Below are 27,215 nucleotides of genomic sequence, written 5' to 3' on the forward strand. Positions count from 1 at the left end.
TGGATGGTCGTAGAACACAGATTTACAGATGTTTGATCCATAGTTTTGTCAAAAAGTGCAACGATTGGGGGGCCAGTGGCCAAGCGGTTAAGGCGCGTTACGTTACATTACATTACGTACCACATAGGCTTTAAGGGTGTCACGATGCTCGATACGTATCGAAATCAAATCGAAAATGACGTACGGTACAGCGTATCGAAATCAAAAGCCGTATCGCGATTCAAGTGTTAATAAAAACAGAAATACTCCCGTGCATATGCGCACATCCGATTGCACGTCCGGGTGAAGCCATGCTCGAGCCGTTGTTGTGTTTTTCCGTGCATCGTGCATGCGTGCTTACGACAGGGGAGAACAAAAAGACGACAGAACAAACACACACACACCACAGAGGAGTTTGGAGGAGACAGAGAGAGAGACCGCTGTAGTGTTGTGTCTGTACTACTACTTTACATTTCACCATGGACACTGCTGAAGCCAGCGATGGTAATGATGATACACAAACGGAAGAATTGGAAAACCCTCACGCTTCCTTTAAGTCAAAAGTCTGGCAATATTTTGTCTTCCCAGTGAATTATGAGGCACCCGACGCGTTGTTGACAAAACGGCTACCGTTTGTCCATTATGCTCCACATTGATAGTTGCTCCGTCTTCTCTTTTTCCCCTCTACACCTATATACCTCTCGGCCAAAAATAGCAGATCTACAAGCTCACAACGCCTCGCAACGTGAGGCGTTGTGAGCTTGTAGATCTGCTAGTTTTGGCTAAAGTTCACCTCAGAAAAGGGATGGGGTTAAGGTAAAAACAAAAACAAAACCCTGTTGAAGACCCCTGGCTTTGCTTATTATTCACATTTCTTGTTTGTTAAAGCTCTTACCTGTTCAAACAATGTAAACATACTTTAAGATGTTTAAGAACATGTAGCCAAATAACAGTTGTCTTTGGATCCTTTTTTCTTACATGTTCAACTTTGTATTTAGATTTTATTTAGATAGAGCTTCACAAGAACGTTGTTGTTAACTCATCTTAACACATTGGCTGCCAGAATTATGTATTTATTTTCTACAGTAGACTGCCAGACTTTTTCAATGAAAAAATAAAAGTACTCAGAGCCGAGATACAGAATTTTTAAGTTTTAATTTAACAAGGAAGTGGATGGGAGTCTAATGTGTTAATGGGTTAAAGTCAGTGACCCAGATGTGTCTGTGAGGAGATCCCACAGCTTCTGTAAATCACCCGTTGTCCTCCTTCCTCTCCTCCTCCTCCTGCTCTCCTCAGGGAGTCCAACACCATCTCCATCTGGAACAACGGTAAAGGCATCCCCGTGGTGGAGCACAAGGATGAGAAGATGTACGTCCCAGCTCTGATCTTCGGACACCTCCTGACCTCCAGCAACTATGATGATGATGAGAAGAAGGTCACAGGTAAGAAGAACCCATATATTCAACCTTATCTTCATGTAGTAATCAGGGGGGGTGCACATATAACCTTTTTTTGGTCTAGTCCTCAGAAGAGCACCACTCCTACATTTGACCGTGTCCGTCCATCCGTCCGTCCGTCCGTATGTTTGAGCGCGGCTGATTGGTCAAGCTTCACGTGACACGTGACAACATATTGTCACGTGTCACGTGAAGCTAATTCAAAGGCACCACTCTCTTCACACTGGGTGTGATTTTTGAGGCGGTGTAACCGCCCCCTATAGACAAATCCACAGACGCGCTGCCTGTAGCTGCCTGTAGGCGGCCATTGCTGCGGTGTCGTGTCCGCGGAGCGTGACAAAGCAGCAATGGCTGCGCGCAGGGCAGCGCTCCGTGGATTCGTCTATAAGTGAGGTGTGGACACTGACCAATCCTGCACCGTGATTGGCCAATAGTCTACAACGCAGTCTACACCACTAACCCTTCCACAGTCAATGCAAATCTATACTTTTTTTGCATTGAGCCAATCACATTACAGCTAGTGGTGAGGACCACTAGCTGTTATGTGATTGGCTGACTTTGCTGTGATTGGCTAGCGAAACACATGACACATGTGCAGTCCTATGAATAGCAGTATGGACTTAAAAAAAAAACACATTTATGTTTTTTTTAAGTGAGTCATGTTGTGATGACCACACACCGCCCACTTCACACAAAAAACCCGACCCGCGCATCACTAGCGTCTACTGTACCATCGAAAATGTGTGCAAATCTTTGAATATATATATTTTTTTTTTGGGAGGTCCTTGACATGAAAAAGGTTTGAGAACCACTGATATATTGCAATTGCACAGTTCAAATGTTCGCTTTAAAAACTAACATCTATATATATTCAACGATTTAAAAACAAATAGCAGATCTACAAGATGCCGCGCTATGAGCTTGTAGATCTGCTATTTTTTTGAATAGCTGGTCTCAATGGCTTAACACATTGCCTGCCAGAGTTTTTTCAGATTTTTAGCTGTTGCCTGCCAGGGTTTTGCCATGTTTTTGGTACCTGTTCGCGTAGCCACAGATTTTTTTCCTCCAGTATGATTGATCCCCAGATGGTTTCTAATCACAGATGAGATTCAGGTGTGGTTTCACAAATGTCAACGAGGTCATTTTGACCTCGTTGACATGTTTGGTTGATGTTTCAATATAGCTCAAAAGCAGTAGTTTTAAACCAAAAAACAAAGTGAATTGTTTGTCCGTTTGAATTTTAACATTGAAGTGAATGGAGCAGCAAATCTTCGAACATTTTTAGCTCCTAATCTGTTCATAATTCGACAAGGGTTGAAATTATAAAAAAATGCAAAAAAAAAAAAAAAACAGACAGACAACAGCTGATAATTAAAAGACGTATATATACGTCTTTGGCAGCTAATGTGTTAATAATGCATTAATTTAACTCTTTGTCGCCCCCAGGTGGCAGGAACGGCTACGGCGCTAAACTCTGTAACATCTTCAGTACAAAGTTCACCGTGGAGACGGCCTGTAAAGAATATAAACACAGCTTCAAACAGGTCAGTCTCTCTCTCTATCTATCTCTATGTCTCTATGTCTCTCTATCTAAAGAATATAAACACAGCTTCAAACAGGTGAGTCTCTCTCTCTCTCTCTCTCTCTCTATCTCTATGTCTCTCTATCTAAAGAATATAAACACAGCTTCAAACAGGTGAGTCTGAACATTAAGTCTGAACTCATTTTAGCTGGGGACCCCCTGAAACCCTTCTCACGGACCCTGGACCTTTGAGAACCACTGCCCTAGTAGTGACTGTTGTCACATTAGATGAAAGTAACAACAGGTACAGAGGTTATCTGGAGCATAATGTCAGACTAGCAGGTATTTGGGGATGGATGATAAACTATGTATTTGGGACAAACAGAAACAATAGTATCCATCTGCAGTCTCACTAAACTGGCTACATTATTTCTCTGCTTTGATCACCTCTCTCTCTATCTCTATCTCTATCTCTATCTCTATCTATCTCTATCTCTATCTCTATCTCTCTCTCTATCTCTATCTCTATCTCTATCTCTATCTCTATCTCTATCTCTATCTCTATCTCTATCTCTATCTCTATCTCTATCTCTATCTCTATCTCTATCTCTCGCTCTCGCTCTCGCTCTCTCTCTCTAAAAAAGGCAGATCTATATATTTTTTAATAGCTAAAGAAATCTTAAAATGACACAGACTTTTTCCCTGGTCTTAAGAATGGATTAAAAGAGTTCAGAGTTTCAAGCATGGCGAATCTTCATCTAACTCAACTATAAGTTGGTTTTGGCAATAAATGGCTGAATAATGAATATTGTAATATGAATATTATATTCTTTATTGACAACAGAAGTGTATGGCAGAGGGTCGTATAGCTGTGTGTTCTCAGTGGCTCAGAGTCATGTAATAAAGTCGTTGTTCTCTCTGTCCTTTAGACCAGTGGTTCTCAAACTTTTTCATGTCAAGGACCCCCAAATGGACACTTATTAGCCCGCGGACCCCCATTTGAAAAGATACATTTTAAGGACCCCAGTTTGACATTCATTAGGGCTACGGACCCCCATTTAATGGCATTTCTATCTCTGGGACCCCAATTCATGTTGTAAAATCAATGTTATCTTAACTCTGAGAGTGTACAAATGGAACCAAATGGACCCGTTAGGGTCCATTTGGTTCCATTTGTACACTCTCAGAGTTACAGACACATAAGGGTCCATTTGGTTCCATTTGTACACTCTCAGAGTTACAGACACATAAGGGTCCATTTGGTTCCTATCCATCATTTAGCTGGGGGCCCCCTGGAACCCATTCAAGTACCCCTGGGGGTCCCCGGACCCCACTTTGAGAACCAATGCTTTAGACCTGGCAGAACAACATGTAATAAAGTCTGTGTCCTTTAGACCTGACAGAACAACATGTAATAAAGTCTGTCCTTTAGACCTGACAGAACAACATGTAATAAAGTCTGTCCTTTAGACCTGACAGAACAACATGTAATAAAGTCTGTCCTTTAGACCTGACAGAACAACATGTAATAAAGTCTGTGTCCTTTAGACCTGACAGAACAACATGTAATAAAGTCTGTGTCCTTTAGACCTGACAGAACAACATGTAATAAAGTCTGTGTCCTTTAGACCTGACAGAACAACATGTAATAAAGTCTGTCCTTTAGACCTGACAGAACAACATGTAATAAAGTCTGTGTTCTTTAGACCTGACAGAACAACATGTAATAAAGTCTGTGTCCTTTAGACCTGACAGAACAACATGTAATAAAGTCTGTGTCCTTTAGACCTGACAGAACAACATGTAATAAAGTCTGTGTTCTTTAGACCTGACAGAACAACATGTAATAAAGTCTGTGTCCTTTAGACCTGACAGAACAACATGTAATAAAGTCTGTGTCCTTTAGACCTGACAGAACAACATGTAATAAAGTCTGTGTCCTTTAGACCTGACAGAACAACATGTAATAAAGTCTGTGTCCTTTAGACCTGACAGAACAACATGTAATAAAGTCTGTGTTCTTTAGACCTGACAGAACAACATGTAATAAAGTCTGTGTCCTTTAGACCTGACAGAACAACATGTAATAAAGTCTGTGTCCTTTAGACCTGACAGAACAACATGTAATAAAGTCTGTGTTCTTTAGACCTGACAGAACAACATGTAATAAAGTCTGTCCTTTAGACCTGACAGAACAACATGTAATAAAGTCTGTGTTCTTTAGACCTGACAGAACAACATGTAATAAAGTCTGTCCTTTAGACCTGACAGAACAACATGTAATAAAGTCTCTCTGTCCTTTAGACCTGACAGAACAACATGTAATAAAGTCTGTGTCCTTTAGACCTGACAGAACAACATGTAATAAAGTCTGTGTCCTTTAGACCTGACAGAACAACATGTAATAAAGTCTGTGTCCTTTAGACCTGACAGAACAACATGTAATAAAGTCTGTGTCCTTTAGACCTGACAGAACAACATGTAATAAAGTCTCTGTCCTTTAGACCTGGCAGAACAACATGACCAAGACGACCGACCCCAGGGTCAAGTTCTTTGACGGGGACGACTTCACGTGCGTCACGTTCCAGCCGGACCTGTCCAAGTTCAACATGGAGAAGCTGGACAAGGACATCGTGGCTCTGCTGACGCGCAGAGCCTACGACATCGCCGGCTCCTGCAAGGGCGTCAAAGTCATGCTCAATGGCAAGAAGCTACCTGTAAGACTCATTTATGTACAGTATACCTGTAAGACTCATTTATATACAGTATACCTGTAAGACTCATTTATATACAGTACTTTAACCACATTAACAGGGGTGCACATAACTGGTGCGCAGGGTGCGCATGCGCACCCACAATAAAACATGCGCACCACATCAGACGACGCGAGGCGCTTTTGCGTACCAACAGCTGGGACAGGAATTTCCAAGCTTTTATTTTTTAGCAAAACTAAAAAATAAAAGCCTGGAGATCGAGGCTAGGAACTTACTTTCTGAAGCCACACTCACACAATCACTTTAAAGCATGCGTCGGCCCCATGTACAGCCATTAGGCGCAGGGGGAGAGGACACATGCTGCACGTGATTGTGTGAGTGTCTCACATGGCCTCGCATTGCCTCGCTGCGTGCACGCAGCCAGCAGCGGCTGTTAGAGGCACTCGTCACCGATGATGAACGCGCCATAATGGTGCAAAATATGCCGTGAACGTCCCAATCTGGCGGATAAAAGCAGTGCAGCACAGGACACCAACCTTTGGGGGCTTCACCAAACGGTGTGAGAGGAAAATAAACGGCGAAAATCGTATATGGATCTTTTTCTAAACGGATATTTTAGTCCTCTGTTTAAAAAAAAATAATTCCTGTCCACACGTAAACGCAGAAACGCACTGATCAGCTGGAAGTTTCAATTTTATATCAGATTTTATACTTTCATTTATTTTATATATGAGGGGCCAAATATATTTTTTTAATCACATGTTAAGGCCCAATACTGCAATAGCTGCATTATTTTAATAGCATATGTGAACAAAGATAAACGAAAACAACATTATTAGGGCGCAACTGCAGCGAAAACAGATGAGTTTTACTTCATCAACTCATTCCATGGGCAGCCGGAACGCTCCTCCCAAAACACCCCGCCCCCACGCACCTTTTGAGCGGCCCACCCGCGGCCGCTCCATGGTCGCTGGATTTTGACCCGGGGCGATTGTGTTTTAGGACGACAGACCCCACAGAGAAAGAGGGTTTTCGTCACAGTGAATGAGCTACTTTTTCCACCACTGTCTCTTAATTATGACATTATTTTGCCATAAATGAGCGTGCCTTGTTTCATAGACTGTAAGTGTTGCTCTCTCTCTCTCTCTCTCCATTTATTATTATAATGACCATAAGTGGTCCGGTGTTTATGTATTATTATTTATTATTATAATTACCATGTGTGAATGCACGTCATCGTTTCTCAAAATCTACGGATTACATGTCCACACAGATCCACTGAAACGCATGTTTTGGAAAACCTTCACTTATTTATCCGTCCCACAAAAACACTGTTTGCGTGTGGCTGAAAGGCCCAAACCCACACAAAAATGTGCGTTTAGAAAAAGATCCATATACGTGTAGCCTAGTCCTTAGAAAACTGCCGTTGGCTCTGTACTTGGATGGACGCTTTGTTCCGTCCCCAACAAATGTCTTTGCCAGAAATAGCCGATCTACAAGCTCGTAGATCAGCTATTCTTTTTGCTAATGCTCCCCCCAAAATATGGATGCTGGGGTTCAAGTGGTAGTGTAAGTGATATATTTTTAAATATATATTTTTTCCGCGAACTGGGATCCCCTCATTGCACGCACAGGGGTCTCGTAGAATTGGGGGGAAAAAATAATCCAATCGCGGTGAAAATAGCATGTTTTTGCCCAAAATACATAGTAAAACACAGGAGCCGAGATGCAGAATATTTCCCAAGGAATTTCCCAGGAAGTGAATGGAGCATCACGTTATCTCCTGGTTCTGAGTGAAAAATGTGTCAATGGCACTATGGACCAAGTACCAATTGACTCGAAAACGCGTCAATTGGTACTTGCAGTAAAATAGTTAATAAACAGAAAATACATTTTCAGGTGTTTTGTTTTTTTGACACTTTCGTCCAAAATGCACATGTTTGGCCCCTCCCCCCTGCAGGTGACCGGCTTCCGCAGCTACGTGGACCTCTACGTGAAGGACAAGCTGGACGAGACGGGCGTGGCCCTGAAGGTGGTCAACGAGTCGGTCAACGACCGGTGGGAGGTGTGTCTGACCATGAGCGAGAAGGGCTTCCAGCAGATCAGCTTCGTCAACAGCATCGCCACCACCAAGGTCTGAGCGACACAATGACATGATGTTATTTATGTGTGCTACAACTGCTGTTAACACATTGACTGCCAGAGTTTATTGTCTCCGCCAGGCCGAAGGCATGTTTTACCCTCCGTCCGTGTGTGTCCCCGTGTGTCCGTCCTGTCCGTGTGTTACCACCAAATCTCCGGCGCCGTTGGCCCGGTCGCTGCGAAACTGTGCACACACACTCCCTGGATGCCAATTCAGAACCTCTGGCTCAATTTTTTCACATGGGCCTGTTATAGCGCCACCAGGAGGCCGATTTGTGCAAAACCCATTCTTTCACATTACTCCTACAGTTTTTATCCAAACGTCATGTAAATCGGTACACAGTATCATAATAGTCATGTGATCAACACGGATCTGTCCCATTTCCCATATTCCATCCTCATTGGTTAGGTTGCCATCCAAAGTTTGCAGGATTGGTCCGTTTTGAACAAACTGCCTCAAATCATGAACACAGCTTGCGGTTTCCGTGAAATTTCACACACACATTCCCACTAGGCCGAGGAAGAAATGACACCCTTTTCACATTGGCCTGTTATAGCGCCACCAGCAGGTCTAATTTAGCAAAACACATTTTTGTAACAAAATGCCTCAAATCATGAATGCAGTGTCTGATTGCCGTGAAAGGCCTAAGAAGAAATGGCAGCCTTTTCACATTGGCCTGTTATAGAGGCTAGAATAATGTACCTGACCTGGCGGAGACCTGTGCTCCGAGGAGCACTTTTTCTAGTTCATAATGGACTTTATGTCCCCCTTGCCAGCGTGTTTTTTTTTTGTTATTTTGTTATTTAAATGCATTTAAGTTTCTCAGGCCATGGTTTTAAACACATACGAGGATCGACCACCAGAGAGCAGCAATAAAAACCATGTAAAACGTGTGTTAGTTCACAGCGTTGGTCCCACATGTCTGTCCATTTGTAAACAACGGACCAATCATAGAGCCCTGGGCTGGGCTGACATATTGATTATGTGTGATTGATCAGATAGTATTGATCACATAGTGTGCTGTAACATAACGTGTTGCTCCTACAGGGTGGCAGACATATTGATTAGGTGATTGATCACATAGTGTACTGTAACAGAGTGTGTTTCCTGACTCTGCCACAGGGGGGCAGACATATTGATCACATAGTGTACTGTAACAGAGTGTGTTTCCTGACTCCTCCACAGGGGGGCAGACATATTGATCACATAGTGTACTGTAACAGAGTGTGTTTCCTGACTCCTCCACAGGGGGGCAGACATATTGATCACATAGTGCAGTGGTTTTCAACCTTTTTTGCGTCAAGGACCCCCAAATTGACACACATTAGCCCAGGGACCCCCATTTGAAAAGCTATGCCAGGGACCCCCAATAAGAGACGATTTTTACGTCTCTAGCTGTGATTCTCAACCATTTTAATTTCAAGGACCCCCAGTTTAACATGCATTAGGGCTACGGACCCCCATTTAATGGCATTTCTATCTCTGGGACCCCAATTTGTATTATAAAATCAATGTTAATTTAACTCTGAGAGTGTACAAATGGAACCAAATGGACCGTTAGGGTCCATTTGGTTCCATTTGTACACTCTCAGAGTTACAGACCCATAAGGGTCCATTTGGTTCCTATCTATCATTTAGCTGGGGACCCCCTGGAACTCCCTCAAGGACCACTGGTGGTCCCCGGACCACTGGTTGAAAACCACTGATTTAGTGTATTGTAACAGTGTGTTTCCTAACTTCTCCACAGGGGGGCAGACATATTGATTAGGTGATTGATCACATAGTGTACTGTAACAGAGTGTGTTTCCTGACTTCTCCACAGGGGGGCAGACATATTGATCACATAGTGTACTGTAACAGAGTGTGTTTCCTGACTCCTCCACAGGGGGGCAGACATATTGATCACATAGTGTACTGTAACACAGTGTGTTTCCTAACTTCTCCACAGGGGGGCAGACATATTGATTACGTAGTGTACTGTAACAGAGTTTGTTTCCTAACTTCTCCACAGGGGGGCAGACATATTGATCACATAGTGTACTGTAACAGAGTTTGTTTCCTAACTTCTCCACAGGGGGGCAGACATATTGATCACATAGTGTACTGTAACAGAGTTTGTTTCCTAACTTCTCCACAGGGGGGCAGACATATTGATCACATAGTGTACTGTAACAGAGTTTGTTTCCTAACTTCTCCACAGGGGGGCAGACATATTGATCACATAGTGTACTGTAACAGAGTTTGTTTCCTAACTTCTCCACAGGGGGGCAGACATATTGATCACATAGTGTACTGTAACAGAGTTTGTTTCCTAACTTCTCCACAGGGGGGCAGACATATTGATCACATAGTGTACTGTAACAGAGTTTGTTTCCTAACTTCTCCACAGGGGGGCAGACATATTGATCACATAGTGTACTGTAACAGAGTGTGTTTCCTGACTCCTCCACAGGGGGGCAGACATATTGATTACGTGGTGGACCAGATCGTGCAGAAACTCATCGAGGTGGTGAAGAAGAAGAACAAGGCGGGAGTGTCGGTCAAACCCTTCCAGGTAACGTTATTTTAAACGTATTTAAATACGTTCACATACAGTATAAAGTCTATGTTTCTGTGTACGTTCAAAGGTGCTGCTGGCCATAAAGGGCCCAAAAATACATCAACAACAACTTCAACAAACACAACGAGCCAATGAGTGCTTTTTGTCTTCATTATGATCGCTTCTTCTGTCTGTTGATTCCATTTCACTTTGTCTGTTAATCCTTTAACCCATTGAGACCTGGAGCCGATTCTACATGTCTCCTAAATCCCAACAGTTTTCTGAAAAACGTATGTTTCTATATCAGTGGTGCTCAATCTTTTTCATGTCAAGGACCCCCAAAATTATATGTATTTGGCCGCGGACCCCCATCAAAATATTTTGTTTCAGAGACCCCCAGGAGCAACGATTTGAGTTAAAAATGTTCGTTTTAAAAATATATATATTCAAAAATGTGCACACATTTTCACGATTTTTCAAAAATAGCAGATCTACAAGCTCGTAGCGCGGCACTCGGTGCCGCGCTATGAGCTTGTAGATCTGCTATTTTTGAATAGCCCAAAGTGTAAAATAATGCTTTTTAGCTCAAATCTAAAAATGACCCAGTTCCAGGTCTTAATGGGTTAAATGGACTGCGTTTTTCATAGAGACTTTTTAAAGGTCTAGGGAAGAGCTAACATCACACAATGTATTTCACATTGTACGGCATTTCACACCATTTTCTTGCTCAAGGACACTTCGGCATGAGCTGGATATCAAACCAGCAACCTTCTCTGATATCGTCGGGTTTAGTGGAAGTCGTGCAATGCCCCTTTGAGCTGGGTTTCATGTAGATAACAGTAGATAGATACATGTCCATGTGTTCTCCTCCAGGTGAAGAACCACATCTGGGTGTTTGTCAACGCTCTGATAGAGAACCCCAGCTTTGACTCCCAGACCAAGGAGAACATGACTCTGCAGACCAAGAGCTTTGGGTCCAAGTGCCCTCTGTCAGAGAAGTTCATCAGAGCGGTGAGTTTTATTCTATATATATGTATATGTACCAGTGATTGTGTGAATGAATGTCATTCATTCATCATTGAAGTGATTTCATTTTATTCTATATTCCAGTGATTCTGATAAATAATCAGTGGTATTTTTAACCCATTCAATACGGGAACGCATCTGTGTCATTTCAGATTTCTTTGGCTATTATAAAATAGCAGATCTACAAGCTCATAGCGCGGCACCGAGTGCCGCGCCACGAGCTTGTAGATCTGCTATTTTTGAAAAATGGTGTAAATCTTTGAAATATATATTTTTCAAAGCGAACATTTGTAACTCAAATATTGTCTTCTGGAGGTCCCTGGAACAACATGTTTTACAAATGTTCGCCTTAAAAAAGATATATTCAAAGATTTGCACAAATTGACATTCTTCAAAAATAGCAGATCTACAAGCTCATAGAGCGGCACTCGGTGCCGCGCTATGAGCTTGTATATCTGCTATTTTTGAATAGCCAAAGAAAATCTGAAAATGACACAGTTTTAATGACTTAAGTCTGAGAGTGTACAATTGGAACCAAATGTACATTTGGTTCCATGTATCTGTCTTATCTCTTTCCCGAGTTTCATATGGTTTAAAAAATGTATAATTTAAGGTCTTTCTGGATGTTTTTGGCATTGAAATAATGAACGGTCAGACACAGTCATTAAGAGATTCCGTCTCATCCCCGCTCCGCTCCGCACGCAGGCCACCAACTGCGGCATCGTGGAGAGCATCCTCAACTGGGTGAAGTTCAAAGCCCAGACGCAGCTCAACAAGAAGTGCTCGTCGGTGAAGCACAGCAAGATCAAGGGGATCCCCAAACTAGACGACGCCAACGACGCTGGTGAGAAGGATTTATACATCATTGGTTCTCAAAGTGGGGTCCGGGGACCCCCAGGGGTCCTTGAGGGAGTTCCAGGGGTTACCCAGCTAAATGATGGATAGTAACCAAATGGACCCTTATGGGTCTGTAACTCTGAGAGTGTACAAATGGAACCAAATGGACCCTTATGGGTCCATTTGGTTCCATTTGTACACTCTCTGAGTTAAATCGACATCGATTTTACAATATAAATGGGGGTCCCAGAGATAGAAATGCCGTTAAATGGAGGTCCGTATAGCCTAATGCATGTCAAACTGGGGGTCCTAGAAATTAAAATGGTTGAGAATCACTGCTAGAGACGTAAAAATCGTCTCTTATGGGGGTGCCTGGCTTATCTTTTCAAATGGGGGTCCACGGGCTAATAAGTGTCAATTTGGGGGTCCTTGACCCTTCTATTTATAACCTCACAGAGGAGCCCTGACAACCTGCTGGGTTATACACAGGGGTGCACATAACTGGTGCGCAGGTGCGCATGCGCACCCAAAATAAAAAATGCGCACCACATCAGGCGACGTGAGGCGCTTTTGCGCACCAACAGCTGGGACAGGAATTTCCAAGCTTTTAATTTTTAGCAAAACTAAAAAATAAAAGCCTGGAGATCGAGGCTAGGAATTTACTTCCTGAAGCCACACTCACACAATCACTCTAAAGCACCCGTCGGCCCCATGTACAGCCATTAGGCACAGGGGTAGAGATATGACTCGCGTCGCCTCGCATCGCCTCGCATTGCCTCGCTGCGTGCACGCAGCCAGCAGCGGCTGTTAGAGGCACTCGTCACCGATGATGAACGCACCGTAATGGTGCAAAATATGCCGTGAACGTCCCAATCTGGCGGATAAAATCAGCGCAGCAGCACAGGGCACCAACCTTGGGGACTTTATCTAACAGCGTGAGAAAAAAAAACGGACCCCCCCCCCCGTTGACAAAACTGTCCGGGCTGAACCCCCCCCCCCCCCCCCCCGTTGACAAAACTGTCCGGGCTGAACCCCCCCCCGCCCGTTGACAAAACGGGACGGGCGCCATGCGCACCAAGTCACATGTCCAGGTGCTCTTCTGCGTACCAGACCTAAAAACTTATGTGCACCCCTGGTTATACATGAACGAGGGCTGGTGAATTAATATTCCAATTTCGAATATTCCTCTACTATGGGGAAAATATGTATATTCGAATATGAAAATTAATATTCGTATATATTAACACATTGGGTGCCAGAATTTTATAATAACAGATTACGTTCGGTGCCAGAAATCTCACCAGCAGTTAAGCTGCGTGGCGCTGTTTAAGCTGTCGACTCCAAGACGAGAAATCCATGTGAAAAAAAGCATGCGTTCATTTTGCACGATGGTCCTGGCTAACGCCTGGAACGATAACATCTCTCACGCGAGTAACAATGGCGGAGCGATGAGTCGAAAATGAGTCATTTTCCCCAGCGTAAAAAGTTTACGGGTTTTTGAGAAGGAGATAGAACGGAAGCGGATGGGAGCCATGTTTTTTGACACGGTGATCCATCTGTCCTTTCCTTCTCAGAATCACCGTGGGTGATTCCAGAGCTGCTCCAGCCCCTCCCGTGTGGAAAAAAAACAAAAAAAACAAAAAAGACTGAAAACACGGTTCAGACCGTGTTCGGCACCAAAGCGCTACTCTGTGAAAACCCGGTTCAGATCGTGTTTGGCACCCGATGTGTTATAAAATGTTTATTTGACACACAAAAAACAATGTATCAATTCACAAAACCAAACAAAATATATATATTTTTTGATCCGAGCACTCGATATGATAATAATAATAATAATAATAATAATATTAGAATATATTTGAATATCTGCACATTTTTAAGACCAATATTCGAATATAATTTCTGAGGTACGTTGTCAGCCCTAACATGAACCCGGTTCTATTTATAACCTCACAGAGGGAGGCGGGTTAGATTTATTCTCTTGGATCTCAGCCCTGATCTCAGACATGATGATAACACACGCACTGTGTAACTGGGATGAAATGATGATAAGAGTTTTAATTTAGGATCAATGGCATGATGATGAAACACAGGCTCTGGTGCTGGAACTGAACAATGGTGGAAAGTAAAGAGTACTCACAAGTAAAAGTATCAGAAATACTCTAGTATTGGTAAGTAAAATTCCGGAATTTGAAATGTACTTGTGTAAAAGTACAAAAGTATTGGCTTCAAAATGTACTTAAAGTACCAAAAGTAAAGTACTCTTTGTGCAGAATGTCCCATTTCAAGTTTTCAAATGTATACAAATCTTTTGAAAATAGCAGATCTACCCGCATAATTATGCGCCATTTTGCTGATTATGCGGTAAATTCTGCGCATAAACGCATTTTTCTGGAGGGTCTAATTCAAAGGAAATGTTTTTTTTTTTAAATGTTTTATTCTTTTGATACATTTGTATAAATAGTGAGTGTGTGTGTGTGTGTGTGTGTGTGTGTGTGTGTGTGTGTGTGTGTGTGTGTGTGTGTGTGTGTGTGTGTGTGTGTGTGTGTGTGTGTGTGTGTGTGTGTGTGTGTGTGTGTGTGTGTGTGTGTGTGTGTGTGTGTGTGTAGGCGGTAAACACTCATCAGAATGCACGCTCATCCTCACTGAGGGAGACTCGGCCAAGTCCCTGGCGGTCTCCGGCCTGGGGGTCATAGGTCGCGACCGGTTCGGCGTGTTCCCGCTCAGAGGAAAGATCCTGAACGTACGAGAGGCCACGCACAAGCAGGTATTATTATTATTATTATTTATTACAGTGAAGCTCATAGCCCTGCGTCCTGTGTCTCTGATGCAGGACAACACTTTATCCTGCTACAGCACTTATAATGCGGGACATTCCTGCATTAACCCTTTAAGACCAAATGTTTGCTTTAAAAATATATATATTCAAAGATTTCCCCCCCCCCCAAAAAAATCATGATTAAAAAAAAATAGCAGATCTACAAGCTCAAACCCATTCTGTGCTAAACTACAGGAGCTGGTGCGGGTCCAATCAGCCCCAACGTGACAGTTGACGTGCTGCGTGCGGCCGTACATCACAGACTAACGGGCAGATGTAACGTTAAGCCCGTGTTTGTCCGGTTTGTCTGTATTTGTAGTCTGGACTAAGCAATATGATGTCGGCCACGTCGGCTACTGTGATTGGTCAGACGTTCCGCATGCATTCAGCCCAGCTTCAAGTTCAGTGTGTCAGCACGACGCTGGTGAAAAGAACACAAGAGATACAACACAAACCTCTGAAATCTGTGTCTAGTGACCATTCATGAACACAACCTTTCACCAGAGTCACCTGAAACGTTTTAGTTTTAGTCTCTAGTTCTATTTGACTACATTTCAAAACTAAATCTAGGGTTTGGCCGAACGCAAAAGGGTCCGGGGTGCGGGCCAGGTAGCCAACCTGACAACATGTTCAATACCAGTATAGCCTAACCACTACACAAGGCTGTGCAGGAGTTTTCCGTTCTCTACACCAGTGGTTCTCAAACTTTTTCATGTCAAGGACCCCCAAATTGACACTTATTAGCCCGCGGACCCCCATTTGAAAAGATAAGCCAGGGTCCCCCATAAGAGTAGATTTTTACGGCTCTCTAGCAGTGATTCTCAACCATTTTAATTTCAAGGACCCCCAGTTTGACATGCATTAGGCTGCGGACCCCATTTAATGGCATCTCTATCCCTGGGACCCCAATTCATAGTGTAAAATCAATGTTAATTTAACTCTGAGAGTGTACAAATGGAACCAAATGGACCCGTTAGGGTCCATTTGGTTCCATTTGTACACTCTCAGAGTTACAGACCCATAAGGGTCCATTTGGTTCCTATCCATCATTTAGCTGGGGACCCCCTGGAACCCCCTCAAGTACCCCTGGGGGTCCCCGGACCCCACTTTGAGAACCAATGCTCTACACACCCTATAAATACACACTGTAACACACACACACACACACACACACACACACAATAAGTTGCAGACACCAGAGATTGCCGTTCAACGTAATTACATTAATATAGTTCAGGTTATATGGTACTGTGTTCAGTTTCAGACATAGTTCCAGTTAGTTTCACACACAGTTCCAGTGAGTTAGGTCCGAGCCCACAAACATTTCCCACATAGACCGACGGGTCCTCGTAACCCCGGCCCGCACGTAACAAAGAAACCCTCCGTTCTGCCTCGGTCTTGTCTGTGAGTTTTGCTAGGCTACTACTCGGTCGCTCGTTTCGTTCCGGTTTCTATTACAATCCACTGCTCCGAGGGTTTGTATCTGTATCCTCCGTCAACACGACAACAACTAACTGGGAATAAAACAAACAAACAAACGAACGAACGGCGGCAGCGAGCCCAGGCAGCCAGTCCTCCCGTCACTCCGACAAGACGCCAACTTTCCTCCTCCCCGTAGAGTGACGTCACCGCTACTCGCCACAAGTTAATTTAGTCGACTAAAATGTGCTTTGGCGGTGCCTTGATGGCGTCGTAATGGCTGATTTTACACTTGTTTGCGTGCTGAAAATAGCAGATCTACAAGCTCACAACGCGTCGAAGCGCGTTGTGAGCTTGTAGATCTGCTGTTGTTCTGGTGGAGTCTGTATCAGGCTGTGCTGTACATATTAGACTCATGTTGATCTTGGGCCTGTGTAGATCATGGAGAACGCAGAGATCAACAACATCATCAAGATCGTGGGCCTGCAGTACAAGAAGAGCTACGAGGACCCAGAGTCACTGAGGAGCCTGCGCTACGGCAAGATCATGATCATGACTGACCAGGTCAACAGCCACACCTTTATTTATTCATTATAATAAGACATATAGCAGTTATTAGTGGTATGTATGACACATTTAGGAACAGGATGATTAAATAGTGGTGTGTTTATTCAGGATCAAGACGGGTCTCATATCAAAGGTCTTCTCATCAACTTCTTCCATCACAACTGGCCGTCCCTGTTGAAACACACATTCCTGGAAGAGTTCATCACACCCATCGTCAAAGTAAGACGCACGCGCACGCACACACACACACACACGCACACACACACACACACACACACACCCCTACCGATGTATGGAAGACCTGCTTGTACAGACATAACACCTTTAATCTCTATTAAACACATCTGCATATGAATGTAGACTCTGTAGGAACAAGGGACAAGATGTTTGGTGCTCAAAGTCTCAGAGGCAAATATTGTACTTTTTCTCCATTACTATTATTTGAAAACTTTAGTTACTTTGTAGATTTAGAATATTATTACAAAACATACATTAACCACTTAAGCCCTATATACATTTCGGCAATTTGAAAATAGCCGATCTACAAGCTCACAATGCGTCGCATCGCGAGCTTGTAGATCGGCTATTTTGAAAAGATTTTTAGACATCCTATCTTACATTTGGGAGTGGTGCGCATGCGCGGCTTTGCCACGTCTGTCCTCCGAGGCGAGTGCAGGCGACTACTACGGCCGAACGAAAACGAAGCGGCGGCCATTGAAATGGGTCCGTCTCTCGGTTAGCTTTCGCTTCCCCTTGCGTCTCGAAAACAAACACCGCTGTTGCTTCCGCTTTTGGCTTGCGTGTCGCAACGTCGACGGCGTGCTACACGAGAGCCTCGCGCCCGTGTCTGTCGAGTTAAAACCGTGCGTTTGGCTCCTACTAGCAGGCTACTACAAGAGACTCGCACGCCATAGGCGTTTTATACAGTTGAAAACTTGTGAAATGGGACATTCTGCATAATGAGCACTTTCTACTTTTGGTGCTTTTAAGTACATTTTGATACCAATACGTTTGTACTTTTACTCAAGTAAATTTTGAATTCCGGACTTTTACTTAAAGGGGAAATCCACCCATTTTCAATATTTAACTATGTCATTAATATAGCATAAAGGAGTTGTGTGGAAATAAGAAAAAAGTTCCCCCCTTTCTGTGTTGCCTTGAACTGGAGGATTGATTGTGGGTTTAACATTGCAAATTACAACATGATGAGTCATCACGTTTGGATTTCCCCTTTAACTCATTCAATGCCAATGACGTCTTTTGACGGCTGTTTTCAATTGGCCATTAGTGCCAATGACGCCTTTTGACGTCTCCTAAAAATTTTTTTTTTTTTTCAAAATAAAATGTTTAATTTTTTTATTTTATTTTTTTAATTTTTATCTCAAAGGAACTAGGAGAAAACGATTTTCAAAAACTTATTGCTCCATCCACTTCAATGTTAAAAAGGAAACGGAACTGTATTTCTGAGTGTGCCATGCCACATTCAAACATCAAAAACAAATGTCAACGAGGTCACAATGACCTCGTTGAAATTTGTGAAACCACACCTGAAGTGACTCAGTGATTAGCAACCATCAGGGGATCAATCACACTGAAGACAAACATTCTGTGACCAATTGAAAAGGTCAAATAATAGCCTTTTCCATGGCACAGGGATCAACAGGCTTGAAAAAGCCTGGCACTGAATGAGTTAACAGACTAACAGAGTACATGAAACAATGAGTACTTTTTCCACCACTGCTGTAAACCATGATGGAAGCACGGTAGAGTTTGAACTCTAATGCTCACTGGCTCACAACAGAGGCCCCACACACGTTGTGGCCCCAGAGGCTAAATGGGTGTCAGGTGATATAGCCAGTGGGTTGTGAGATCTGCAGAACCCTGTGGGTCTGATGCTGGTCTTGTTTCTCCAGGTGACCAAGGCCAAGCAGGAGCTGGCCTTCTACAGCATTCCAGAGTTTGACGAGTGGAAGAAACAGATGGAGAACTTCAAAAGTTGGCACGTCAAATACTACAAAGGTTTGTCAGTCCACTTTACTCTGCCATCGTTTTAACCCATTAAGACCTGAAGCCCTTTCTACAAAATGTCTTCTAAATCCCAACAGTTTTCTGAAAAACCTATGTTTCTATATCAGTGGTGCTCAAACCTTTTCATGTCAAGGACCCCCAAAGTTATATGTATTTGGCCGCCAGCCTCCATCTCCAAATATGTTGTTCCAGGGACCCCCCAGAAGCAAAGATTTGAGTTAAAAATGTTCGCTTTAAAAATATATATATTCAAAGATTTGCACACATTTTCACGATTTTTCAAAAATAACAGATCGATCGTTATTAAACCACATAAAAAGCCGAACCCGAGATATCTGGGGATAGGCGGTAAATGTGTTAAATAAAAGTAACGCTCTATATTTGTATTGTAGGTTTGGGTACAAGTACAAGCAAAGAGGCCAAGGAGTATTTCTCTGACATGGAGAAGCATCGCATCAGCTTTCGGTACAGTGGAGCGGAAGACGACGCTGCCATCACTCTGGTGAGATCTACACACATGACATGTCACATGACCTGATCTACACTCTGACACACATGTCACATGACATGTCACATGACCTGATTAAGACTGGTTGACTGACAGCTGACAGATGTTCAACCTCTGTTGTTCTTCTTCTTCTGTGGTGTTTCAGGCGTTCAGCAAGAAGAAGACGGACGACAGGAAGGAGTGGCTGACCAACTTCATGGAGGACCGACGGCAGAGGAGGATGCACGGCCTGCCTGAGGTGTGTGAGATCTAAATAGATCTTTATAGAACAGCTAAAGATATCCATATAAAGGTAGTCAAAGTGCACTAACTGTACAGTGTATCGTTTACTAGTGCCAGACACTGAAGCCTCCTTTAATACTCTGTAGCAGTGGTTCTCAAACTTTTTCATGCCAAGGACCCCCAAATTGACACTTATTAGCCCGCGGACCCCCATTTCAAAAGATATCCAGGGACCCCCATAAGAGGAGATTTTTTTTACGGCTCTAGCAGTGATTCTCAACCATTAAAATTTCAAGGACCCCCAGTTTGACATGCATTAGGGCTATGGACCCCCATTTAATGGCATTTCTATCACTTGGACCGCAATTTATATTGTAAAATCTATGTCAATGTAACTCTGAGAGTGTACAAATGGAACCAAATGGACCCGTAAGGGTCCATTTGGTTCCATTTGTACACTCTCAGAGTTACAGACCCATAAGGGTCCATTTGGTGCCTAATCTATCATTTAGCTGGGGACCCCCTGGAACTCCCTCAAGTACCCCTGGGGGTCCCCGGACCCCACTTTGAGAACCACTGCTCTGTAGTACAACAGTGGTGCTTGCTTGTAGATCTGTTCTCGTTGACAGCGATACCCTGTGTAACAGTATCACTTATGCTGAAGTGTTAAAAGAAAGGAAGGGAAAATATAATGAAACATCCCAGTTTTATGAGAGATTGTGTCCTACAGTGGGACTGCTCTGGGCCCAGCATCACAAACTGTCATTGGTTGTGACATTTCCTTTGATTAGCTTGTATTTGATCATTGGGGTACCAGACCCCAGATAAATGACCCTGAAAACACATGTCGGCCTGGGTTTTGGTGACACTTTGCATTAATGACTCTGTTGTTTGTTACTGGAATCAAATGCAGGTTCACTCCCATGATAACACTGATCACACTCACAAAACACTCATAATTTAACACTCATAAAACACTCATAAAACACACACTCAAAAAGTGCTTTTTTAAAAATGATTTTCTTCATCATCCAACAGCAATACTTGTACGGGACACTAGTGAAGCACCTTTCCTACAACGACTTCATCAACAAAGAGCTCATCCTCTTCTCCAACTCAGACAACGAGAGATCCATTCCCTCCTTGGTGGATGGTACGTCAGTGCGTCTGTTCCCTGTGCACTGGTTTGGTTTGGTTTGGTTTAGTTTGGTTTCCCTGGGCCGCTTTGAACCAAAACATCCAGGAATGTTTGTTGTTGATCTCGGTCTCGTTTCAAAAGGATCCGTCCTATCACCTTGGTGCCTACAGTAGTTATAGGACCTTCTTGTATCCTATCTCCTTGGTACCTAGTGAAGAGAACCTTCTTAGAAACCTGTTTTGTGTCAAAGTTTTTAGCGGTGCCAACCGCTCTACATTTGACCGTGTCTGTGTGTCCGTCCGTATGTTTTGTCCGTCCGTCCGTATGAGCACGGCAAAGAAGCAACACATACAAACACACGCACACACACACACACACACACACACACACACACACACACACACACACACACACACACACACACACACACACGGACTTGGAGATCGGCTATTCCATCTGTCCTCTCATTGGCCACACGTACCACTGGTTATCAAAGAGGGGTCCAGGGACCCCAGAGTGTCTGTGTGTCCGTCCGTATGTTATGTCCATCCGTCCGTCCGTCCGTATGAGCACGGGGCTTTAAACAGCTATAACTCCAGTTTGCAGCATGCCACCAAGTCCAAATTTGGTATGTGGACTTAGACCACCAATAGGGACGAGCATTAATTGCTGAAGCCCCGCCCCCTCTGTCTTCCCATTGGCTGGCCTTTAAACAGCCATAACTCAAGTTCGCAGCATGCTACCAAGTACACATTTGGTAAGTGGACTCAGACCACCAATAGGGACGAACTGAAAAGAGTTAAGCCCCGCCCCAAAGGCACCGCTTCCCTCACACAGGGTGTGATTTTGTTAATTATTTGGAAGAATCAGAATTATATTTATTGCCAGGTCTGCACATTCGAGGAATTAGTCTCTTTTTCACATGTTTGCTTCCAGGACTGAAGCCGGGTCAGAGGAAGGTGTTGTTCACGTGCATGAAGAGGAATGATAAGCGGGAGGTGAAAGTGGCCCAGCTGGCTGGTTCAGTAGCAGAGATGTCAGCCTACCATCATGGAGAGGTACACGCTTTTTACACTTCATATCATGAACCTGTTGAGCCCGGGTTCTATACTTCAGATATGCATAAACCACCAGCTCAGTGGCCTTGTGTGGCCTCCCACCCTGAGACTGGGAGGTCGGGGTTCCATTCCATGCCAGGCCAGGCTTAATAACCACAAACATTTAACCAGAGAAAATCACATTGAGACTAGTGTCTCTTTTACAAGTGTGCACTGGCCAAGAGAAGAGGCAAATAAAATGTCACACAGCTCTGCCAGTAACGACAATACAGGACATAACAAAACAAAGACAAACATGACATCCATAATACCAAAGACCTACTACCAATAGCACCAAATACAGACTATTAAAAGGCTAATAACCACAATACATCATAAAACTAATAAACTAATATAAGACTAAGATAACAGCATTTGCTACTCGTCAAAGCAGGAGCAATGGCTGGAGAGTGTGCCCATGGCAATCCTCTTAAAGGACACTAGGGGGATCAGAGAAGCCAACTTTAATCTGGTCTGTAGATCGTTCCACGACCAGGGCCCAAAAAACGCACGTTTTTTTTCCCTGCTTCAGATTTAGTAGTGGGTACGACATAGCGCATCCAGGCATTTGATGTGAATTATCTGATTATTTCACAGCTAGATAGCCATGAAATCATTGTGAATTCAAAATCCTAAATCCAAAACTGAATGAAAATCTACACAAATAGAACATAGAAGCGGGAGAAGATCCACAAACGTCATTTTTTTGTTTTTGTGTTTTCGTTTAATCAGCAATCTCTCTTGATGACGATCGTGAACTTGGCGCAGAACTTTGTGGGCAGCAACAACGTGAACATCCTGCAGCCGCTGGGTCAGTTTGGTACCCGCATCAACGGAGGCAAGGACGCCGCCAGCCCCCGTTACATCTTCACCATGCTCAGGTAAGACCCTCTATGCCCAGTCCCCCTCGTTACATCTTCACCATGCTCAGGTAAGAAGTTTCTGAATCAGAATCAACTTTATTGTCACATCACAGGTTTGCAGGTGTAAAGATGTTAACCCATCCACCGCCATGGGCTAATCTCAGAATGTACTCACCAGTGCCCAAGGTTTTATTGTTGTTTTTTGTTTTTTTCACGTCGCCATAGGCCCCGTTAAAATCCTTTAGAAAGCGCGATGGACTGTTTGTAAACAACATGCACATGTCCCTGCGTCTACTAGTGCAGACCACGTGTCAAACGGAGCCGCCATGTTTGAGTTCTGACCGTTTATGTTAACATGGGAAATGCGAGGAGAAAAAACTACACGGGCTAAACAGGGGTTTTAGTGTGCGCCTTAGAATGGAGGCCGACGGGAAACAAAAAACGGGATCGCACTTCCGGTCGACTTCCGGTGGTGTTACACTGAAAATGGTCCGTGTGGAAAATTGAAAAAAAAAACTACGCGCTTAAAGGACGACTTCACCACTTTTCAACATATCTTCATATAATAGGTCCTCACTAATGCTCAAGATAAAATGGTACAATTTTTTTCTAATCAGTCTGTGTCTCAGAGGAGGGCTGTAGACAGTTCAGAAACCCGTCTACCAGTGACATCATCGATGGGGAATCCAAGCTAATAGAAACTGCAGGCTTTGTATTCCTGGAAAGTTGCAATGCAATAATAGATCCCATTGTTCTCGCCTTAATACAAATCAGAATAAATAAAAAAATCTTTTTGGGGAAAAAAATCCTGCCTAACGATGATGTCACTGTCCACAGCCCTCCTATGAGACACAGACCAAGTAGAAAAAAATGGTATAATTTTATCATGAGCATTAGTGAGGACCTATTATATGAAGATATGTTGAAAAGTGGTGAAGTCGTCCTTTAACAGTTGGATTTAACGGACCGTAGGACTACGTTCTTGGCGGTTAATGTGTTAATAGAGGATAGGCAAAAATCTAAGATATCTATCTATAATCCATCTGGTACAGTATGGATTAAAGGGATCAGATTAAAATGTGAGCTTGTAGATCTGCTGATTTTCAGAGCGCAACACCAGAGCACAACCAAACTTAGGTGTACTGGAGCTCTTCTCCACTAGTTTCTCACAAAAAACATTTGTCTAGTTTTTATTTGTTGACGAAATAGCCAATGTATTTAGTCTTAGTTTTAGTCATCATAGAGTTTTTATATCGTTTTCGTCAGTGAAAAAAAGGTAGTCGACGAACATTTTTCGTCATAGTTTTAGTCGAGGAAATCAACACTGATACATGGATTTGTCTCTAATTAAAACAATGTGGACGAATAAGTCTTTAATGTCCTCCTCTCTCTCTCTCTGTCTCTCTCTCTCTCTCTCTCTGTCTCTCTCTGTCTCTCTCTCTCTCTCTCTCTCTCTCTCTCTCTCTCTCTCTCTGTCTCTGTCTATGTCTCTCTCTCTCTCTCTCTCTCTCTCTCTCTCTCTCTCTCTCTCTCTCTCTCTCTCTCTCTCTCTGTCTCTCTCTCTCTCTCTCTCTCTGTCTCTCTGTCTCTCTGTCTCTCTCTCTCTCTCTCTCTCTCTGTCTCTCTGTCTCTCTGTCTCTCTCTCTCTCTCTCTCTCTCTCTCTCTCTCTCTCTGTCTCTCTGTCTCTCTCTCTCTCTCTCTCTCTCTCTCTGTCTCTCTGTCTCTCTGTCTCTCTCTCTCTCTCTCTCTCTCTCTCTCTCTCTCTCTCTCTCTCTCTCTCTCTCTCTCTCTCTCTCTCTGTCTCTCTCTGTCTCTGTCTCTCTCTCTCTCTCTCTCTCTCTCTCTCTCCAGCCCTCTGGCCAAGCTGCTGTTCCCGGCGTTGGATCACAACCTGCTGAAGTTCCTGTTCGATGACAACCAGAAGGTGGAGCCAGAGTGGTACATCCCCATCATCCCCATGGTGCTGGTCAACGGAGCCGAGGGCATCGGCACGGGCTGGGCCTGTAAGATAGCTAACTACGATGTGAGAGAGATAGTCAACAACATCTACCGTATGCTCAACCACCAGGACCCTCTGCCTATGGTAATCTATTACTATTAATACTGTAAGATAGCTAACTACGATGTGAGAGAGATAGTCAACAACATCTACCGTATGCTCAACCACCAGGACCCTCTGCCTATGGTAATCTATTACTATTAATACTGTAAGATAGCTAACTACGATGTGAGAGAGATAGTCAACAACATCTACCGTATGCTCAACCACCAGGACCCTCTGCCTATGGTAATCTATTACTATTAATACTGTAAGATAGCTAACTACGATGTGAGAGAGATAGTCAACAACATCTACCGTATGCTCAACCACCAGGACCCTCTGCCTATGGTAATCTATTACTATTAATACTGTAAGATAGCTAACTACGATGTGAGAGAGATAGTCAACAACATCTACCGTATGCTCAACCACCAGGACCCTCTGCCTATGGTAATCTATTACTATTAATACTGTAAGATAGCTAACTACGATGTGAGAGAGATAGTCAACAACATCTACCGTATGCTCAACCACCAGGACCCTCTGCCTATGGTAATCTATTACTATTAATACTGTAAGATAGCTAACTACGATGTGAGAGAGATAGTCAACAACATCTACCGTATGCTCAACCACCAGGACCCTCTGCCTATGGTAATCTATTACTATTAATACTGTAAGATAGCTAACTACGATGTGAGAGAGATAGTCAACAACATCTACCGTATGCTCAACCACCAGGACCCTCTGCCTATGGTAATCTATTACTATTAATACTGTAAGATAGCTAACTACGATGTGAGAGAGATAGTCAACAACATCTACCGTATGCTCAACCACCAGGACCCTCTGCCTATGGTAATCTATTACTATTAATACTGTAAGATAGCTAACTACGATGTCAGAGAGATAGTCAACAACATCTACCGTATGCTCAACCACCAGGACCCTCTGCCTATGGTAATCTATTACTATTAATACTGTAAGATAGCTAACTACGATGTGAGAGAGATAGTCAACAACATCTACCGTATGCTCAACCACCAGGACCCTCTGCCTATGGTAATCTATTACTATTAATACTGTAAGATAGCTAACTACGATGTCAGAGAGATAGTCAACAACATCTACCGTATGCTCAACCACCAGGACCCTCTGCCTATGGTAATCTATTACTATTAATACTGTAAGATAGCTAACTACGATGTGAGAGAGATAGTCAACAACATCTACCGTATGCTCAACCACCAGGACCCTCTGCCTATGGTAATCTATTACTATTAATACTGTAAGATAGCTAACTACGATGTGAGAGAGATAGTCAACAACATATACCGCATGCTCAACCACCAGGACCCTCTGCCTATGGTAATCTATTACTATTACCCCCAGGAATCCCAAGGTTATTTACCGTCCCGGGAACTGACTTCGGTTCCGGGGATCCTGGTGTTTTTTTTTTCTTGTTAGAAACGAATACTAATTAGTAGAAAGGCCTATCTACAGCGCGGAGGAATTACTATTATAATTAGGCAAGTTAGTTGCCGCGTTGCCGACCAGGGCAGGGTCCCATCGTCCCGTTGTGAACCAGTAAGGGACACACTGAATGTAACAGTAATGAACAAAATAAAACACGTGGCCGTGATGCCCCCTGCCTGCCCTGCGCACGATGATTTCACCGTTTCCTCTGCTGTCAATACGGTAGACACCAGTTGACTAGTTGAGATTCAACATCAAGTGAAACGCTGCATAAACAGTAGGTAGGTTTGATTTAGAGCCTATATTCCAGCTTAAAATGTGCGCAAGCCAAGCAATGCTTTAGATAGACAGAGATGAGAGCTGGAGAGAGAGAGAGCAAGAGAGAGAGAGAGAGAGAGAGAGAGAGAGAAAGTATTAGACCGATGTGGTCCGATTTTTTTTATCATCATTAATGTAGCCTACCCTACCTACACTTGCATTTTAGAACGTTCAAACCACCATTTTACTAGAACTACCCAGTAGAACAAGTGAACTGCACAACAGCTGTCTGTCTCATTGATTGTCAGTGGCAGCGCATTTATGTGCACATCAAAATCACACTACAAAACCCCACATTTGATCAACAACAAAATATAGATGAATACATTTGACAACATACAGCCAACATCCCACAATTGAGTCTTAATATCCAGCAAGTAGCCTAATATAAATTAATAACTGCAAATAAATTACAAGTGGCTATCAAATCAATATCCTACAAAAGTAGAGATAAGCTGTGACCTCACCGGCGCTCTGATGGACAATAAATAAATACTCC

General features: G+C 43.3%; 1 protein-coding gene across 2 annotated transcripts in view; it reads left to right on the plus strand.

Annotated features, from left to right (window-relative positions):
• The window catches only part of top2b (DNA topoisomerase II beta), a 70,861-nt gene that overhangs the window by 14,632 nt on the left and 29,014 nt on the right, over positions 1–27,215 (plus strand). For both annotated transcript variants that reach the window (XM_084081419.1, XM_084081420.1), the window contains exons 5-21: positions 1,276–1,421; positions 2,883–2,980; positions 5,463–5,675; positions 7,633–7,806; positions 10,268–10,369; positions 11,228–11,365; positions 12,086–12,224; positions 14,830–14,987; positions 16,896–17,021; positions 17,133–17,243; positions 18,938–19,043; positions 19,445–19,554; positions 19,706–19,798; positions 20,821–20,935; positions 21,857–21,978; positions 22,750–22,898; positions 24,733–24,964. In XM_084081419.1, coding sequence (XP_083937545.1) covers positions 1,276–1,421; positions 2,883–2,980; positions 5,463–5,675; positions 7,633–7,806; positions 10,268–10,369; positions 11,228–11,365; positions 12,086–12,224; positions 14,830–14,987; positions 16,896–17,021; positions 17,133–17,243; positions 18,938–19,043; positions 19,445–19,554; positions 19,706–19,798; positions 20,821–20,935; positions 21,857–21,978; positions 22,750–22,898; positions 24,733–24,964 — 2,332 coding nt within the window. The remainder of the gene's footprint in view (positions 1–1,275; positions 1,422–2,882; positions 2,981–5,462; positions 5,676–7,632; positions 7,807–10,267; positions 10,370–11,227; positions 11,366–12,085; positions 12,225–14,829; positions 14,988–16,895; positions 17,022–17,132; positions 17,244–18,937; positions 19,044–19,444; positions 19,555–19,705; positions 19,799–20,820; positions 20,936–21,856; positions 21,979–22,749; positions 22,899–24,732; positions 24,965–27,215) is intronic.

This window comes from Gymnoscopelus microlampas, assembly GCF_963454915.1.
Source record: "Gymnoscopelus microlampas genome assembly, chromosome: 15".
NCBI classification, from domain to species: Eukaryota; Metazoa; Chordata; class Actinopteri; order Myctophiformes; family Myctophidae; genus Gymnoscopelus; species Gymnoscopelus microlampas.